This window comes from Scyliorhinus torazame, chromosome 9 (genome assembly GCF_047496885.1).
Source record: "Scyliorhinus torazame isolate Kashiwa2021f chromosome 9, sScyTor2.1, whole genome shotgun sequence".
NCBI classification, from domain to species: domain Eukaryota; kingdom Metazoa; phylum Chordata; class Chondrichthyes; order Carcharhiniformes; family Scyliorhinidae; genus Scyliorhinus; species Scyliorhinus torazame.
The window spans coordinates 2,127,601-2,148,779 of record NC_092715.1 but is presented as its reverse complement, the minus strand read 5'-3'; the positions used below and the strand labels follow the sequence as shown (position 1 = coordinate 2,148,779).

The window sequence follows — 21,179 nt, the reverse complement described above, 5'->3', positions numbered from 1 at the left end:
ACCCTATCCCCGCAACCCAATAACCCCTCGCAAACCTTTTTGGTCACTAAGGGCAATTTATCATGGCCAATCCACCGAACCTGCACGCCTTTGGACTGTGGGAGGAAACCGGAGCACCCGGAGGAAACCCACACACACACGGGGAGAACGTGCAGACTCCGCACAGACAGTACGGAATCGAACCTGGGACCCTGGCGCTGTGAAGCCATAGTGCTATCCACTTGTGCTACCGTGCTGCCCCAGTCCCTTTTAGGACTGAGGGTGAGGAGAAATGTCTTCACCCAGAGTGGTAAATCTGTGGAATTTACTCCCGTAGAAAGTAGTTGAGGCCAAAATATTGTGTAATTTATTTTTATTTAAATAAATTTACACTACCCAATTTTTTTGTTCCAATTAAGGGGCAATTTAGCATGGCCAATCCACCTACCCTGCACATCTTTGGGTTGTGGGGTGAAACCCACGCAAACACGTGGCGAATGTTCAAACGCCACAGACAGTGACATTGTGCAATTTTTTTTTTTTTTTTAAATAAATTTAGGGTACCCACTTGGTTTTTTTTTCCCAATTCAGGGGCAATTTAGCATGGCCAATCCACCTAACCTACACATCTTTGGGTTGTGGGCGTGAAGCCCACGCAGACAAGGGGAGAATGTGCAAGCTCTACACGGACAGTGACAGTGACCCGAGATTCGAACCTGGGTCCTCAGCGCCGCAGTCCCAGTGCTAACCGTTGCGCCACGTGCCGTCCTACGTTGTGCAATTTTTTGAAGGAATTAGATATAGCTCTTGGGGCTAAAGGGATATTTGGGGTGGGTTTGGGGGGGTGGAGAGAAGAGAAGGCGGGATCACGGTATTGAACTTGGATGATCACCCATGATCATAATGAATGGCGAAGCAAGCTCGAAGGGTCAAATGGTCTTCTCCTGCTTCTATTTTCTATGTATGGTTGGAGAGTGCTACAAAGAAGTGATCAGAGATGGCCTTATTGCGATTGATACAATGAGACTAGCAAAACTACATGAGACAGAAGGTCAAGCAAGGGGGTTGATCGTGTAGGAGCAAAGAAAGTGCATCGAACTTGGCAACAATACCCAAATTTCTTAAGACTGTAAACAAGCCCTTTTCCCCCATCCTATACAATAGGTGGCTTTACCAAGCAAGCAACTGTGCTCTGGAACTTATGGAACGGATTCTCACTGTCTGATTATCTTGCTTCAAATTAAACTTCACTTTGACCTGGAATTACAACTCTGATTGCAGCACGATATTAGGATTCAGTCTTAAACCACCTGGCCTCACCCATAAGACATTGGATCAGCATTAAGCCACTCGTCCCATCGAGTCTGCTCCGCCATTCAATCATGGCTGGTATTTTCTCATCCCCATTCTCCTGCCTTCTCCCCATAACCCCTGATCCCCTTATTAATCAGGAACCTATCTATCTCTGTCTTAAAGACACTCAGATTTGGCCTCCACAGCCTCCTGCGGCAAAGAGTTCCACAGATTCACCACCCTCTGGCTGAAGAAATTCCTCCTCATCTCAGTTTTAAAGGATCGCCTCTTTAGTCTGAGATGGTGTCCTCTGGTTCAAGTTTTTCTTACAAGTGGAAACATCCTCTCCACGTCCAGTCTATCCAGGCCTCGCAGTATCCTGTAAGTTTCAACAAGATCCCCCCTCATCCTTCTAAACTCCAACGAGTACAGGCCCAGAGTCCTCAACCGTTCCTCATATGGCAAGTTCTTCATTCCAGGGATCATTCTTGTGAACCTCCTCTGGACCCTTTCCAAGGCCAGCACATCCTAATCCACCTAACCTACACATCTTTGGGTTGTGGGGGTGAAACCCACGCAGACAAGGGGAGAACGTACAAGCTCTACACGGACCGTGACCCAGGACCGAGATTCAAGCCCTGGTCCTCAGCGCCGCAGTCTCAGTGCTGACCAGTGGGCATCCCAAAGGCATCAGTTCAGATCTTGTGTACAAGGAGCATTTTCTGAATCAATTCAGAGTGTTCTCACCTCTGATCCAAGCCGATGCACCATGTGTATGTAGTCCTCATTCGATCCATGTCTCGAATTATCCGTATGGTGGTTGGATGAGGAGCCCGACATCTGACTTGTCACTTTACTATCGTGAATATTTCGCATGCCACTGGAAATCATTGGGCTTGATACAGCTGAAAAGCACAATAAGTTCTGTTAATGAAGCTGGTTATCTGATTCACTTGTGCTGAAAAGGTTTCAAACACAAACTCCTGCTAAACAAAGGTAAACAAAGAGTTTCTGCGAAGACCTCATTAAATAGGGCAACCAAAACGGAGTAGTGTTTGTTTTATTTAATAGCTGCTCCACTTCAGAACAAATCTTATTTAAACTGAAACTTTACTCCAAGTACAAGTTATAATGCAGAGTTTTCAGAAGACCCTCGTCTCACATCATGTTACAGTGCAGGTGAGTACACATGGGTGTTAACCAGTGCTCTCTGCAAGTTGTGTATGTAGCAATATAAAATTCACGTGCAGGCTATGCACAAGCCAGCTCCTTCAAGTTAACTCAGGCATGGCTTCACAAAATCACACGCGCACTCCAGAAAACTGGCAGGTACATTTTGTTAACACAGAACTATTTCTAGACGAATTTCAATAAAGCTGGTTTTATTATTAATAATAATAATAACTGCTTATTGTCACAAGCAGGCGTCAATGAAGTTACTGTGAAAAGCCCCTAATCGCCACAATCCGCGCCTGTTGGGGGAGGCCGGTACGGGAATTGAACCCGCGCTGCTGGCCTTGTTCTGCTTTGCAAGCCAGCTATTTAGCCCACTAAACCAGCCCCTTTATTAATATTGCGTATAGAGTATTCACCGGCCTGAAGTTGACACAAGTTCCCTGCTACCACCACCTCTGACACCATACAATAATTACTTCAGAAAAATTTAGGTAGTATTAAACGGAAAATACAAGGTTAGATTTTGGCACTATTTAGTCAGCTCCTAGTTCAAGCAACAATTGAGGAATTACGAATTTACCTCACAATAAAAATTGGGGACAATCAGCATGGACAGCTCATTCTCATCAATCAGGTAATACAGGCTCTCCCCATGGGACTACACTTACTGTCTCCATAGCCAGCACCTGGGATCACAGCCTGGGACTACACTTACTGTCTCCATGGCCAGCGCCTGGGATCACCGCCTGGGCCTACACTTACTGCCCCCATGGCCAGCGCCTGGGATCACCGCCTGGGCCTACACTTACTGTCTCCATGGCCAGCGCCTGGGATCACCGCCTGGGCCTACACTTACTGCCCCCATGGCCAGCGCCTGGGATCACCGCCTGGGCCTACACTTACTGCCCCCATGGCCAGCGCCTGGGATCGCCGCCTGGGCCTACACTTACTGCCCCCATGGCCAGCGCCTGGGATCGCCGCCTGGGCCTACACTTACTGCCCCCATGGCCAGCGCCTGGGATCACCGCCTGGGCCTACACTTACTGTCTCCATGGCCTCTGCCTGGGATCGCCACCTGGCCACCACCTGGGCCTTCATTTACTGTCCCCATGGTCAGCGCCTGGGATCACCGCCTGGGCATACACATACTGTCCCCATGGCCAGCGCCTGGGATCGCCGCCTGGCCACCGCCTGGGCCTACACATACTATCCCCATGGCCACCACCTGGGCTCGGCCCCTGGGCCTTCATTTACTATCCACACCTCACTGCCTTTCAAGTAGCTGATTTTTGCAGGGTATTTAAGAGTCAACCACATTGCTGTGGATCTGGAGTCACATGATGGCCAGACCAGGTAAGGATGACAGATTTCCTTCCCTAAAGGACATCACTGAACCAGATATGGCACAAGGAAGTGCTGAGGGTTTTGGCTAAGGTTAGAATCATGACCGGCATAGGCTTGGAGGGCCGAAGGGCCGGTTTCTGTGCTGTATTGTTCTTTGCTCAGATGGGTTTTTACAACAATCGGCAACGGTTTCATGGTCTTCGTTAAAACTTTTAATTGCAGTTTTTATCTGGAGCAGGACCCGGATCTCTGGATTACTAGTACAGTGGCAAGAACACAACACCACTCCCTCCCCCTTGCTCTAGGTACATACTTTATGTCAATATTCATTCTGAGTATTAATGAGGTATTCAGCCGAGTTGGCCTATCACTCGCCTCCCAGGAGCACTTAAGCTGGAGCTGGAGCCCCAATGCCAGGCAAACGAGTGCAATTTGCAATTAGGTAAGTGGGGAGTTCAGGGAAGTGGGGGGTAGGAAATGCTTGTTTCACTTTCCCTTTGCTATCTTTCTCACCCTTAGGATTGATTCTTATTCTATGACAGGGCAAAGAGTTCGCTGTTTGGTGAGAATCTGGTAAATGGGTAAGTTCTACCTTTTCCCAAGGGTGTAAAACAGTGCACAACCTGGTGGTTATAAAAACATATATATAAAGCACCATAAATAAGTAGATAATTTAATTAATTAATTACTTAGAACACATTAAGGATGGCAGGACAAGTGATGTGTTAAGGCTGCAACATGTGGGACTCCTGGATAACATTGTGCCCAGCACAAACAGGTCTGCTGTATGTGTCTATGGCTTGAGGAACTTTAGAACATGGAACATTACAGCGCAGTACAGGCCCTTCGGCCCTCGCTGTTGCGCCGACCTGTGAAACCACTCTAAAGCCCATCTACACGATTCCCTTATCGTCCATATGTCTATCCAATGACCATTTGAATGCCCTTACTGTTGGCGAGTTCACTACTGCAGCAGGCAGGGCATTCCACGCCCTTACTACTCTCCGAGTAAAGAACCTACCTCTGACATCTGTCCTATATCTATCTCGCCTCAATTTAAAGGTATGTCCCCTCATGCTAGGCATCACCATCCGAGGAAAAAGGCTCCCACTGTCCACCCTATCCAATCCTCTGATCATCTTGTATGCCTCAATTAAGTCACCTCTTAACCTTCTCTCTAATGAGAACAGCTTCAAATCCCTCAGCCTTTCCTCATAAGATCTTCCCTCCATACCAGGCAACATTCTGGTAAATCTCCTTCTGCACCCTTTCCAATGCTTCCACATCCTTCCTATAATGCGGCGACCAGAATTGCACGCAATACTCCAAATGCGGCCGCACCAGAGTTTTGTACAGCTGCAACATGACCCCATGGTTCCGAAACTCAATCCCTCTACCAATAAAAGCTAACACACCGTACGCCTTCTTAACAACCTGGGTGGCAACTTTCAGGGATCTATATACATGGACACCGAGATCTCTCTGCTCATCCACACAACCAAGAATCTTACCTTTAGCCCAGTACTCGGTCTTCCTGTTATTCCTTCCAAAATTAATCACCTCACACTTTTCTGCATAAAACTCCATTTGCCACACCTCAGCCCAGCTCTGCAGCTTATCTACATCCCTCTGTAACCTGCAACATCCTTCAGCACTGTTCACAACTCCACCAACTTTAGTGTCATCTGCAAATTTACTCACCCATCCTTCTACTCCCTCCTCCAAGTCATTTCTAAAAATGACAAACAGCAGTGGCCCCAAAACAGATCGTTGTGGTACACCACTACTAACTGAACTCCAGGCTGAACATTTCCTATCAACCACCACCAGTCTTCTTCCAGCTGACCAATTTCTGATCCAAACTGCTAAATCACCCTCAATCCCATGCCTTTCTGCCATAGCCTACCATGGGGAACCTTATCAAATGCTTTACTGAAATCCATACACACCACATCAACTGCTTTACCCTCGTCCACCTGTCTGGTCACCTTCTCAAAGAACTCAATAAGGTTTGTGAGGTGCGACCTACCCTTCACAAAACCGTGTTGACTATTTCCAACCAAATTATTCCTTTCCAGATGATTATAAATCCCATCTCTTATAAACCTTTCCAAGACTTTGCCCACAACAGAAGTAAGGCTCACTGGTCTATAGTTACCGGGGTTGTCTCTACTCCCCTTCTTGAACAAGGGGACAACATTTGCTATCCTCCAGTCTTCTGGCACTAGTCCTGTAGACAAAGATGACTTAAAGATCAAAGCCAAAGGCTCAGCAATCTCCTCCCTAGCTTCCCAGGAGAATCCTAGGATAAATCCCATCCGGCCCAGGGGACTTATCTATTTTCACACTTTCCAGAATTGCTAACACCTCCTCCTTATGAACCTCAAGCCCTTCTAGTCTAGTAGCCTGTATCTCAGTATTCTCCTCGACAACATTGTCTTTTTCCTGTGTGAATACTGACGAAAAATATTCATTTAGCACCTCTCCTATCCCCTCGGGCTCCACGCACAACTTCCCACTACTGTCTTTGACTGGCCCTACTCTTACCCTAGTCATTCGTTTATTCCTGACATATCTGTAGAAAGCTTTAGGGTTATCCTTGATTCCACCTGCCAAAGACGTCTCATGTCCCCTCCTGGCTCTTCTTAGCTCTCCCTTTAGGTCCTTCCTAGCTAACTTGTAACTCTCGAGCGCCCTAACTGAACCTTCACGTCTCATCTTTACATAAGCCTCCTTCTTCCTCTTGACAAGTGGAGTATTTGGCTCAGAGTATTGAGCAGGAGGCTAAGCTGCAGACACGGACATACCAGGAAGGAAGGGAGTTCCCTGGACACTGTTTCAGGAGGCAGTTACATCCTTTAGGATAGGTTCTTCTAGTTTCATAGAATTTACAGTGCAGGAGGAGGCCATTCGGCTCATCGAGTCTGCACCGGCTCTTGGAAAGAGCACCCTACCCAAGGTCAACCCCCCCCCCCCCCCCCCCCCCCCCCCAAAAAACCACTGAGGGCAATTTTGGACACTAAAGGCAATTTATCACAGCCAATCCACCTAACCTGCACATCTTTGGACTGTGGGAGGAAACCGGAGCACCCAGAGGAAACACACACACACGGGGAGGATGTGCAGACTCCGCACAGACAGTGACCCAAGCCGGAATTGAACCTGGGACCCTGGAGCTGTGAATCAATTGTGCTATCCACAATGCTACCTTGCTGCACTGTAGTTTAGAAAGTGGTGAGGGACAAGAAAGTGTGACTGCAGCTGAGGCAGGTAAGAGGACCCAGAGGTCAGGAGTGTCCAAAGCACTGACAAGGTTTGACAGGAGAGATGGGGGAAGTCTTTTTTCAATCTCATTTGAGAAAGTGGCTAAGCAATTGAATTGGCCAAAGATCATGGGGTCGTGTTGGTTCAAACAGAGTTGGTAGGTAGAGTTAATGAAGGTCTATTAAATAATGAGGGGCGTAGATAAGGTAGATACTCAAAACCTTTTCCCAAAGGTAGAGGAGTTAAAAACTAGAGGGCATAGGTTTAAGGTGAGGAGGGAGAGATACAAAAGTGTCAAGGAGCAATCTTTTCACAGAGGATGTTGCATGTCTGGAACGAGCTGCCAGAGGCAGTAGTAGGCAGGTAAGCCCTCCTTCCCTCCCCACCCACTGCCATTCACCACGCCGACTCCAATACACACTCCTCCCTCCCCACCCCCAGCCACTGTCAGTCACCACCCTGACTCCAATACACACTCCTCCCTCCCCACCCCCAGCCAGTCATTCACCAACCTGACTCCAATACTCACACCCTCCCTCTCACCCCCAGCCAGTCATTCACCAACCTGACTCCAATACTCACACCCTCCCCTCCCACCCCCAGCCACTGTCATTCACCAACCTGACTCCAATACTCACCCTCTCTCCCCACCCCCAGCCACTGTCATTCACCACCCCGACTCCAATACGCTCTCCTCCCCTCTCTCACACAGCCAGTCATTCACCACCCTGACTCCAATACTCATACCCTCCCTCCCCACCCAGTCATTCACCATCCTGACTCCAATACGCTCTCCTACCCTCCCACCCCCAGCCACTATCATTCACCAACCTGACTCCAAATCGCTCGCCTCCCCGCTCACCCCCAGCCAGTCATTCACTAACCTGACTCCAATACTCACACCCTCCCACCCCACCCCAAGCCAGTCATTCACCAACCTGACTCCAATACTCACACCCTCCCCTCCCACCCCCAGCCACTGTCATTCACCAACCTGACTCCAATACTCACCCTCTCTCCCCACCCCCAGCCACTGTCATTCACCACCCCGACTCCAATACGCTCTCCTCCCCTCTCTCACACAGCCAGTCATTCACCACCCTGACTCCAATACTCATACCCTCCCTCCCCACCCAGTCATTCACCATCCTGACTCCAATACGCTCTCCTACCCTCCCACCCCCAGCCACTATCATTCACCAACCTGACTCCAAATCGCTCGCCTCCCCGCTCACCCCCAGCCAGTCATTCACTAACCTGACTCCAATACTCACACCCTCCCACCCCACCCCCAGCCAGTCATTCACCAACCTGACTCCAATACTCACACCCTCCCCTCCCACCCCCAGCCACTGTCATTCACCAACCTGACTCCAATACTCACCCTCTCTCCCCACCCCCAGCCACTGTCATTCACCACCCCGACTCCAATACGCTCTCCTCCCCTCTCTCACACAGCCAGTCATTCACCACCCTGACTCCAATACTCATACCCTCCCTCCCCACCCAGTCATTCACCATCCTGACTCCAATACGCTCTCCTACCCTCCCACCCCCAGCCACTATCATTCACCAACCTGACTCCAAATCGCTCGCCTCCCCGCTCACCCCCAGCCAGTCATTCACTAACCTGACTCCAATACTCACACCCTCCCACCCCACCCCAAGCCAGTCATTCACCAACCTGACTCCAATACTCACACCCTCCCCTCCCACCCCCAGCCACTGTCATTCACCAACCTGACTCCAATACTCACCCTCTCTCCCCACCCCCAGCCACTGTCATTCACCACCCCGACTCCAATACGCTCTCCTCCCCTCTCTCACACAGCCAGTCATTCACCACCCTGACTCCAATACTCATACCCTCCCTCCCCACCCAGTCATTCACCATCCTGACTCCAATACGCTCTCCTACCCTCCCACCCCCAGCCACTATCATTCACCAACCTGACTCCAAATCGCTCGCCTCCCCGCTCACCCCCAGCCAGTCATTCACTAACCTGACTCCAATACTCACACCCTCCCACCCCACCCCAAGCCAGTCATTCACCACCCTGACTCCAATACTCACACCCTCCCTCCCACACCAAGCCAGTCATTCACCACCCTGACTCCAATACGCTCTCTTACCCTCTCACCCCCAGCCAGTCATTCACCACCCTGACTCCAATACTCACACCCTCCCTCCCCACCCCCAGCCACTGTCATTCACCACCCTGACTCCAATACTCACCCTCCCCTCTCACCCCCAGCCAGTCATTCACCACCCTGTCTCCAATACTCACACCCTCCCTCCCCACCCCAAGCCAGTCATTCACCACCCTGACTCCAATACTCACACCCTCCCTCGCACCCCCAGCCAGTCATTCACCACCCTGACTCCAATACTCACACCCTCCCCTCTCACCCCCAGCCACTGTCATTCACCACCCGGACTCCAATACTCATACCCTCCCTCCCCACCCAGTCATTCACCACCCTGACTCCAATACGTTCTCCTACACTCACCCCCAGCCACTATCACTCACCAACCTGAATCCAATACGCTCGCCTCCCCGCTCACCCCCAGCCAGTCATTCACCAACCTGACTCCAATACTCACACCCTCCCTCCCCACCCCAAGCCAGTCATTCACCACCCTGACTCCAATACTCACACCCTCCCTCCCCACCCCAAGCCAGTCATTCACCACCCTGACTCCAATACGTTCTCCTCCCCTCTCACCCCCAGCCACTGTCATTCACCAACCTGACTCCAATACGCTCTCTTACCCTCTCACCCCCAGCCAGTCATTCACCACCCTGACTCCAATACGCTCTCTTACCCTCTCACCCCCAGCCAGTCATTCACCAACCTAATTCCAATACGCTCTCTTACCCTCTCACCCCCAGCCAGTCATTCACCACCCTGACTCCAATACTCACACCCTCCCTCCCCACCCCCAGCCACTGTCATTCACCACCCTGACTCCAATACGCTCTCCTCCCCTCTCACCCCCAGCCACTGTCATTCACCACCCTGACTCCAATACTCACACCCTACCCTCTCACCCCTAGCCAGTCATTCACCAACCTGACTCCAATACTCACACCCTCCCTCCCCACCCCCAGCCACTGTCATTCACCACCCCGACTCCAATACGCTCGCCTCCCCGCTCACCCCCAGCCAGTCACTCACCACCCCGACTCCAATACGCTCTCCTCCCCGCTCACCCCCAGCCACTGTCATTCACCAACCTGACTCCAATACTCTCACCCTCCCTCCCCACCCCCACCCACTGTCATTCACCACCCCGACTCCAATACGCTCTCCTCCGCTCTCACCCCCACCCACTGTCATTCACCACCCTGACTCCAATACGCTCTCCTCCCCGCTCACCCCCAGCCACTATCATTCACCACCCTGACTCCAATACTCACACCTTTCCTCCCCAAGCCAGTCATTCACCACCCTGTCTCCAATACGCTCTCCTCCCCTCACCCCCAGCCAGTCATTCACCACCCTGACTCCAATACGCTCTCCTCCCCTCTCACCCCCAGCCAGTCATTCACCACCCTGACTCTAAGACTCACACCCTCCCTCCTCACCCCCAGCCAGTCATTCACCACCCTGACTCCAATACGCTCTCCTCCCCTCTCACCCCCAGCCACTGTCATTCACCACTCTGACTCCAATACACTCTCCCTCCAGTCGACTGTCATTCACCATCTTGACTCGCTTCTTCCCCAGGAAGTAAACTGATGGCAATTTATTTGTTATAGGCTACAAGAGCCAATTTGCAACTCAAACACTCCTTAAAAAAGAAATGTCCCAACTGGAAAATCACACTATAACGTTGCTAACATAAGCTTGTATTGAATCTATTTTTCAACTTGATAAACACTTACATTTTCTGAAACATTTACTGAAATATGTGCTGAAATATGTGCTGAAATATGTACTTAAACCTTCACCATTAGAAACCCACCTTTTTCTCTCAAAATATTAGCAATACTCTCCAGATTATCCCCATCATGCACATTTCTCTGCCAGGAAAATGATACCAGCCCAGGTTAATTACAACAAACTTGGAATAGATAGATCTTTAATGTAGAAAAGAATATCAACGCGCTTTATAGTAACAAAACAACGCACGGAGATCCAAATGTTTAGTCAACGTTGTGGGTTTTCAGGAAGGTCTAAAAGGAGAACTGGCAGAGGATACAAGGAGGGAAGAGTGCAGAACTCAAGTGGCTGAACGCATTGCCACCAAGCAGCATTTGGATGAGAATTGAAGATGTGTAAGGGATGAGGGTGTCACTGAAGTAAACAAATCCAGAAATGATAAAGGCGTTCAGCAGGAGATGGGCTGAGGTGGGTTATGGTACAAATAGGCCGTCTTTGCGAGCAAGAAGAAATAGGATTGGTCGATAAGAAACTTGGATCAAATAAGACAAAAGTTCAAAACATCTGGTTCACAGCTCATCCAATAGATGCAAAAAAGTCTATGTGTGATCAAATAGATTAATATTTTGTAAGGAGCTTGTGCAGTTACATTACCCACTCTTCTCCATTTATAATGAGCGCTTCACCAACATTTCTTAACTCTCTGGGCAAAGTGTGTCTGCCATATATTATGAAGCATTTTTACTGATTACTATTTTCATGGGAACTAATAATTTGCATAAATTTATCCTTAGTGCTGTCACATGATTTCATCAGGAATGAAAAGTTTATGATGTTTTTGTTATGTCTAATTGAATTGTAAAATATTAGGAGATTTTTAAGATTTAGTGCTTCCCAATAATGAGTACTTTCAGCTGTACAACACTACGGTAAAGTGCTGCTTGATACTGACCCGTTACTAGTTGTTAATTAAGCGCAACAACTTTATAGGTTACTGGCTTCAGTGCATTTATGTAGGACAAATGTAAATCAGTGCCAACTGACAGTACAGAAACAAGTTTGTTTTTTGAAAATACAAGCCACCTAAATAACATCACAGAAACTCTAATCAAAGAAAAAAGCCATCCCAAAGATACTCTTCAGCTGCCAAGTGCTGACTGTAATTAAACAGAGCAGTTAATGTAATTAAAGGAACGTCTTACCCACTGGGAATTCCTGCCTCTTTTTAAACCAAGCAGCAATGCACAATACTAAGAACTCCAACTTTCTAGGGGCAAATGGCTTGTTACACTTGCCTTTTCTGCCCCTAAACTGTGCCATCCTAACTATGTAAACGCATTTGCCACACATCTCCACGTATTTCATGCCCTGCTATAACGTGCAGAACAGCTGAAATGGTGTGTTCTTTACCTAGCGTGGGGGTTGACTGTTGCTGCTGAGGAGAAGGCGGAGTCTGGACTATCAAACAGGGTTGCACAGGTCTCTGAGGGCTCCCAGAATACGTAGGACCTGATACCAGAGGGGAACCATGCAACTCTAAGGATGGAAAAACAAGCATTCAGAACTCCGAGCAAGAATTATGAACCCTCACTTCCACCCCAAAAACTTCATATATTCTTAAATTTCACTTAAGAATAAATTATGGTAGCAAGAAACATTTTTGATTTCCCCAAATGAATCTCACCAACGAGGCCTCCTCGCTCTGTCTCAGTGATGCACTGGAACACTGGACCTCCTCGCTCTGTCTCAGTGATGCACTGAAGCACTGGACCTCCTCGCTGTTTGTGGTCACTGGAACACTGGACCTCCTCGCTCTGTCTCAGTGATGCACTGGAGCACTGGACCTCCTCGCTGTTTGTGGTCACTGGAACACTGGACCTCCTCGCTCTGTCTCAGTGATGCACAGGAACACTGGACCTCCTCGCTGTTTCAGAGATGCACTGGAGCACTGGACCTCCTCGCTGTTTCAGTGATGCACTGGGACACTGGACCTCCTCGCTGTTTCAGTGATGCACTGGAACACTGGACCTCCTCGTTCTGTCTCAGTGATGCACTGGACATCCTCGCTGTTTCAGTGATGCACTGGAACACTGGACCTCCTCGCTGTTTCAGTGATGCACTGGAACACTGGACCTCCTCGCTCTGTCTCAGTGATGCACTGGAGCACTGGACCTCCTCGCTGTTTGTGGTCACTGGAACACTGGACCTCCTCGCTCTGTCTCAGTGATGCACAGGAACACTGGACCTCCTCGCTGTTTCAGTGATGCACTGGAGCACTGGACCTCCTCGCTGTTTCAGTGATGCACTGGGACACTGGACCTCCTCGCTGTTTCAGTGATGCACTGGAACACTGGACCTCCTCGTTCTGTCTCAGTGATGCACTGGACATCCTCGCTGTTTCAGTGATGCACTGGAACACTGGACCTCCTCGCTCTGTCTCAGTGGTGCACTGGAACACCTCGCTGAGTCTCAGTGGTGCACTGGATCTCCTCGCTCTATCTCAGTGGTGCACTGGAACACTGGACCTCCACGCTCTGTCTCAGTGGTGCACTGGAGCTCCTTGCTCTGTCTCCGTGGTGCACTGGACCTCCTCGCTCTATTTCAGTGATGCACTGGAACACTGGACCTCCTCGCTCCATCTCCGTGCTGCACTGAATCTCCTCACTCTGTCTCAGTGGTGCACTGGAGCACTGGACCTCCTCGTTCTATCTCAGAGGTGCACTGGAACAATGGACCTCCTCACTGTCTCAGTGGTGCACTGGACCTCCTCGCTCTGTCTCAATGGTGCACTGGATCGCTTCGCTCGGTCTCAGTGGTGCACTGGAACACCTCGCTCTGTCTCAGTGGTGCACTGGAATACCTCGCTCTGTCTCAGTGGTGCACTGAAACACTGGAATTGAGGGGTGGGGAAGAGGAGCCTCATCTATTGTGGAGCACTTACTACCTTACCTCTGAAGTTGTACTCAAGAACATATATTACTCTATTCCAAAGTCAAACTATGACAAAGCATATCCAACCCCACGTAGAATCCTGGTCAAGAATGGATAATTCCTGGTCAAGAATGGCTAATCCTTCACAAGTTCAATTTGGGCAGGCAAATTGCACGAAGACTCTAACCAGTAAATCGGTTAAACTATCTAGCTTCTAGCCAAGATTCAACATTTGTACATGACCACAGGTCACCAATTATCAGCTCTTACCTTGTTGTATCTGCTGATGCTGTGTGTAGCTTGGAGGGTGCTGTGGATATTGCATGTAACCTGGAGGGCTCTGTGGAGCATATGGACTGGGTACAGGACTGTTCTGTTGAGTCATGTATCTGTTGGTCGAACTTGATTGAGGTGGTACAAATCGACTGCAAACAATAAGGAAACAAAGCTTACCCAAGTTCCCACATTTATTCAGTTCATTCATAGTATGCGGTAATGTGGAAACCAAGACTAGGCAAGCCCGCTTTCCTAAACGGAGAACTGCAGTGACCAGTTTGGAGTCCACTGATTAGTCAAAATTATAGAGGTCTACACAGAAAAGGACCTTCAGCTCACCATTCCTGCACCAGTCAAAAACAACCAGCTCACTATTCCAAGCCTATTTTCCAGCACTTGGCCTTTGCATCACAAGTGTACATATAATTCCTTCTTAAATGTTATGAGGGCCTCTGCCGCCACCCGTTCAGGCAGCGAGTTTCAGACTCCCACCACCCTCTGGGTGAAAAGGTTTTCCCTCACATCCCCTCTAAATCTCCTGCCCCTTAACTTAAAACTATGCCCCCTGGGCATTGATCCCTCCACCAAGGGGAAGTTTCTTCGTGTCTACTCTATCTATGCCCCTCAATTTTAAATATCTCAATCATGTCCTCTCTCAGTACACTCTGCTCTTAGGAAAACAATCCGAGTCTATCCAATCTCGCTCCAGCCCAGGCATCATCCTGGTGAATCTCCTCTGATGGGAATAGAGGGGTACGGAAGTGTAGAAGATTTTAGTTTCGAGGGGCAGCATGGTGGGTGCAGGCTTGGAGGGCCGAAGGGCCTGTTCCTGTGCTGTACTTTTCTTTGTGCACTCACATCCCTCCTATAATGTGGATTCCAGAACTGCACACAATACTCTAGCTGTGGCCTAACCAATGTTTTATACAGTTCCAGCATAACCTCCCTGCTCTGAAACTCTATGCCTCGGCTAATAAAGGCAAGTATACTATATGCCTTCTTAACCACTGTATCCACCTGCTCTGCTACCTTAAGGGACGGGTGTACATGCACACCAAGGTTCCTCTGATCCCCGGTGCTTCCCAGGGTCTTGCCATTTATCATGTATTCCCCCGCCTTGTTTGTCTCACACATATCCATATTGAATTCCATTTACAAAAGACTAGAAGATATAAGAACAGAATTAGGCCACTCAGTCTGCTCCGCCATTCAATCATGGCTGATATGTTTCTCATCCCCATTCTCCTGCCATCTCCCCATGACCCCTGATCCCTTCCCATCTGACCAGCCCAACTAAAGCCTCCTGTAATCTAAAGCTATCACCTCACTGTTTATCACTCCAACATCCACTAAGTTACTGATCAGCCCTCCTACATTCATGTCTAAGTCATTTATGTAAACCACAAACAGCAAGGGCCCCAACACTGATCCCTGCAGGACCCCACTGGACACAGGATTTCAGTCAGAAAAACACCCCTCGACCATCACCTCTGCTTCCTGCCACTCAGCCAATTCTGGATCCAAATTGCCAAATTTCCTTGGAACCCACGAGCTCTTGCCTACGCTATCAGTCTCCCAAGTGTGACCTTATCAAAAGCCTTACTGAAGTCCAAGTAGACCAAGACAAATACATTGTCCTCATCTACACATTTGGTCACCTCTTCGAAAAATTCAATTAAGTTGGTCAGACATGACCACCCCTTAAAGCAATGCTGACTGTCCTGTATGAACCCCTGACTCCCCAGAATGCGGAAACAGTTTACTTCACTCAGACTGAGGACACCACTTCCCGGAGGTTCCATTCCAAACCACACACATCCAGACTTGGAACAATATCAGTGTCACTGGGTCAAAATCCAGGAACTCCCTGTCCCTGCCAAACAGCACAGTGGATGTACCTACACCACACCAACTGCAGCAGTTCAAGTCTGCAGCTCACCGCTACCTTTCCGAGGACAATAAAAATGCTGGCTGAGCCATCGACACCCAAATCCCGTGAAAGAATAAAAGTAAATCATTTCCCCAGCCATCTGTTACAAGCAATGTGCATTATGTACCATAATCACACATGTTCCTTCACCACACCAGGGGCTGGTTTAGCACACTGGGCTAAAGAGCTGGCTTTTAAAGCAGACGAGGGCAGGCCAGCAGCACGGTTCAATTCCCGTACCAGCCTCCCCAAACAGGTGCCGGAATGTGGCTGCTAGGGGCTTTTCACAGTAACTTCATTGAAGCCTACTTGTGACAATAAGCAATTTTAATTCATTTCATTTCACATGCATCTCTGATTTCCTGTCTAATGCTATTCCCAACATTACCACCGCAGTTTTGACCCTTCGTGTTTCTGAACTCGACCCAGACAGATTCCACATCATCTGTACTAGTATCTTTCCTCAATATTGTATCAATATCTTCTTTAATCAACAATGCAACTGCACCACCTTTTCCTTTCCATCTGTCCTTCCTAAAAACTAAATAGCCCTCAATGTTTAGTTCCCATCCTTGGTCACCTTGGAGCCATGTCTTCGTAATCCCAACTATATCATATCTCTTTACATCTATCTGCACAACTAATTCGTCCATTTTATTTTTAATGCTCCGCGCGTTCAGGTACAAAACCTTAAGGCTAGTCCTTTTAACATGCCTTGTTCCGTCCCTACACTTCATTGCAGTGTTAATGTAAGCCTACTTGTGACAATAATAAAGATTATTATTTTTTTATATACAAGTGTCATTATCTGATACAGACCCTTGATTTCCCGGTCTATCACTTTACTTGTTCTCCTTGCTGTCCTTTCTCTTGTTCTACGAAGAGGTGGGATAAGCTCAGGTTGTTTTCTTTGGAGCAGAGAAGGACCTGATTGAGGTGCATAAGATTCTGAGTGGCATGGTCAGGGATGAAAGAAAGCAGCTGCTGAACAGTCAATAACAAGGGTGCATAATTTTTTAAGGTGAAAGGCAGGAGGTTTAGAGGGGATTTGAGGAAATAATTCTCACCCAGAGGGTGGTGGGAATCTGGAATGTACTGCCTGGGAGGGGAGTTGAGGCAGGAAACCTCAATCTTTAAAAAAAATACATGGATAAAGCACTTGAAATGTCATAACATTCAAGGCTTATGGGCCAAATGCTGGGCAGTGGGATTAATGTAGATTAGGGTAGATTTTTGTTGGTGCAGACTTGATGGGCCGAAGGGCCTCTTCTTTACTGTATAAATTTGTAAGATATAGAAGCAGAATTAGGACATTCTGCCTATCGAGTCTGCTCCGCCATTCGATCCTGGCTGATCTCATCCTGACCTTAATCCACCATCCTGCCCATTATCCATAGCCCTGCAATATAATTCCCAATGTAGTGAAAAACATGCAACTGATGGAACCTCCAAAATAGAGGTAGATGCTTTGGTAGTGAACTTGGGCTTGCAGGAATTGTTACTGGGCAGTCCTGATAAGAGCACATCCCTCAACTATTAACCACCTTCAAACATCTTCACTGTACATAACTAGTTAATGAAAACACCTGTACATGGCTAGAGATTTTGATACTTTCATCACTTGTCATCAGAACAATTATAGAAATTAGATGAATCGCTGAGCTCAAGAGGGATTGCAGATTCAAGTGGGCTAGCTGGTGAGATAATGCTATTGATGACTCAAAACTGAAATCTTGAATGTTTATGATATTTTACCAGGTCTATGAAAAATAACTACAATAACCAAATAGTGAAAATGTGGCGACAAAAACCGAAACAGAAAATGCTGGACAACCTTAGCAGGCCTGACAGCATTTACATAGAACATAGAACATACAGAGCAGAAGGAGGCCATTCGGCCCTCGAGTCTGCACCGACCCACTTAACCCTCACTTCCACCCGATCCCCATAACCCAATAACTCCACCTAACCTTTTTGGACACTAAGGGCAATTTAGCATGGCCAATCCACCTAACCTGCACATCTTTGGACTGTGGAAGGAAACTGGAGCACCCGGAGGAAACCCACGCAGATACGGGGAGAATATGCAGACTCCGCACAGACAGTGACCCAGCAGGGAATCAAACCTGGGACCCTGGCGCTGTGCAGCCACAGCGCTAGCCACGTGTGCTACTGCGCTGCCCAGAGGAGAGAGAATGGAGCTAATGTTTCGAGTCAGGATGAAAATGCGGAATAGAACTGAAGACCATTAAACTTTACCCAACGAAGCCATGGATGATAAATGAAATGAAATCCAGTTCAGAGTCGGGCCGTGCGAACGCCTGATCTGAAGTCTCTGAGGCAGTATTTTAAGTTGATTGTTCCTTAAATGGAAACATATCTTAAGTGTATATAAAACAGCAACAACAATTGCCACACAGATCCGTACTGGGTCCCTTTTATTCATAATATAGATGAGAATGTGGGGGAGTGGAAATAACAAGTTTGCCAATGACACGAAGACTGTCAGGGCTGTTAATAGTGAGGAAGGTGGTCTTCAGTTTCAGGAATTATGCAGACAGGTTGGTCAGATGAACAGATCAGTGGTAGATGGAATTTAACCTTGAAAGATGTAAGACAATACACTTTGGAAAGAGCAACAAGACAAGGGAGTAATCAATAAATGGGAATACACTAGGAAGCTCAGAGGAATCTTAGGATGATTGCCTACACATCCCTGAAGGTGACAGGACAAGTTAATAGGGAGGCATATACAAAGAACAAAACAGCACAGGAACAGCTCTCCAAGCCTGCGCCGATCACGTGTCCTATCTAGACCAACCGCCTGTATCCTTCTATACCCTGCCTGTTCATTTGCCTATCCAGACAAGTCAAAGAACAAACAAAGAACAAAGAAATGTACAGCACAGGAACAGGCCCTTCGGCCCTCCAAGCCCGTGCCGACCATACTGCCCGACTAAACTACAATCTTCTACACTTCCTGGGTCCGTATCCTTCTATTCCCATCCTATTCATATATTTGTCAAGATGCCCCTTAAATGTCCCTATCGTCCCTGCCTCCACTACCTCCTCCGGTAGTGAGTTCCAGGCACCCACTACCCTCTGCGTAAAAAACTTGCCTCGTACATCTACTCTAAACTTTGCCCCTCTCACCTTAAACCTATGCCCCCTAGTAATTGACCCCTCTACCCTGGGGAAAAGCCTCTGACTATCCACTCTGTCTATGCCCCTCATAATTTTGTATACCTCTATCAGGTCGCCCCTCAACCTCCTTCGTTCCAGTGAGAACAAACCGAGTTTATTCAATCGCTCCTCATAGCTAATGCCCTCCATACCAGGCAACATTCTGGTAAATCTCTTCTGCACCCTCTCTAAAGCCTCCACATCCTTCTGGTAGTGTGGCGACCAGAATTGAACACTATACTCCAAGTGTGGCCTAACTAAGGTTCTATACAGCTGCAACATGACTTGCCAATTCTTATACTCAATGCCCCGGCCAATGAAGGCAAGCATGCCGTATGCCTTCTTGACTACCTTCTCCACCTGTGTAGCCCCTTTCAGTGATCTGTGGACCTGTACTCCTAGATCTCTTTGACTTTCAATACTCTTGAGGGTTCTACCATTCACTGTATATTCCCTACCTGCATTAGCCCTTCCAAAATGCATTACCTCACATTTGTCCAGGTTAAACTCCATCTGCCATCTCTCCGCCCAAGTCTCCAGACAATCTAAATCCTGCTGTATCCTCAGACAGTCCTCATCGCTATCCGCAATTCCACCAACCTTTGTGTCGTCTGCAAACTTACTAATCAGACCGGTTACATTTTCCTCCAAATCATTTATGTATACTACAAAGAGCAAAGGTCCCAGCACTGATCCCTGTGGAACACCACTGGTCACAGCCCTCCAATTAGAAAAGCATCCCTCCATTGCTACCCTCTGCCTTCTATGGCCTAGCCAGTTCTGTATCCACCTTGCCAGTTCACCCCTGATCCCGTGTGACTTCACCTTTTGTACTAGTCTACCATGAGGGACCTTGTCAAAGGCCTTACTGAAGTCCATATAGACAACATCTACTGCCCAACCTGCATCAATCATCTTAGTGACCTCCTCGAAAAAGGTCACTAAGATGATTGATGCAGGTAGGGCAGTAGAAGTCTTAAAGGTCGCTAACGTATCTGCCTCAACCACCTCACTTGGCACTGCATTCCAGGCCACCACCACCCTCTGTGTAAAAACCTTCCCCCGCACATCTCCACTGAACCTGTCCCCCCCTTACTTTGAACTTGTGCCCCCTTGTAATTGTCATTTCCGCCCTGGGAAAAGCATCCAACTGTTCACCCTATCTATACCCCTAATAATTTTATAAACTTCTATCAGGTCGCCCCTCAGCCACCGTCTCTCTAGAGAGAACAATCACTCCTCATAGTTAATGCCCTCCATACCAGGCAACATCCTGGTAAACCCTTTCTGTACTCTCTCCAAAGCCTCAATGTCCTTCTGGTAGTGCGGTGAGCAGAATTGGACACAGTATTCCAAATGTGGCCTAACGAACGTTCTATATAACTAACAATTTGAGCTTTTATACTTGATACCATGTCCTATGAAGGCAAGCATGCCATATGCTTTCTTTACCACCATTTCACCTGTGCTGCCACTTTTAAGGATCTGTGGACCTACACGTCCAGATCTCTGTGTCTCTATGCTCCTGATGGTTCTGCCATTTATTTTATAGCTCCCACCTGAATTGGATCTACCAAAATGCATCACCTCGTATTTGCCCTGGTTAAATTCCATCTGCTATTTATATGACTTGGACATTTGCCTTTTCAGGTGTAGCATAGATTACAAAGGCAGGGACAATATGTTGGAGCTGGACAAAACCTTGGTTAGGCCACAACTGGAGTAGTGTGTTTATTTCCAGTCGCCTCACTATAGGAAAGATGTAATGCACTAGAGAGGATGCAGAGGAGATTCCCCAAGATGTTCCCTGGGATGGAGCATTTGAGCTATGGAGAGGGGCTGGTTAGGCTTGGCGTGTTTTCAAGAGGCTATAATTCGAGGCTATAACAGATATTTTGAAGAATTGTGGCACATG

General features: G+C 48.1%; 1 protein-coding gene across 3 annotated transcripts in view; it reads right to left on the bottom strand.

The window, feature by feature from the left end:
- Positions 1-21,179, bottom strand: part of LOC140429045 (nipped-B-like protein) — an 817,118-nt gene that overhangs the window by 586,620 nt on the left and 209,319 nt on the right. For 2 of the 3 annotated variants that reach the window (XM_072515574.1, XM_072515576.1), the window contains exons 6-8: positions 14,146-14,300; positions 12,355-12,480; positions 2,020-2,177 (exon numbers count right to left, since the gene is read on the bottom strand). In XM_072515574.1, the coding sequence (XP_072371675.1) occupies positions 2,020-2,177; positions 12,355-12,480; positions 14,146-14,300 (439 nt within the window). The remainder of the gene's footprint in view (positions 1-2,019; positions 2,178-12,354; positions 12,481-14,145; positions 14,301-21,179) is intronic. The other variant, XM_072515575.1, reaches the window with a different exon arrangement.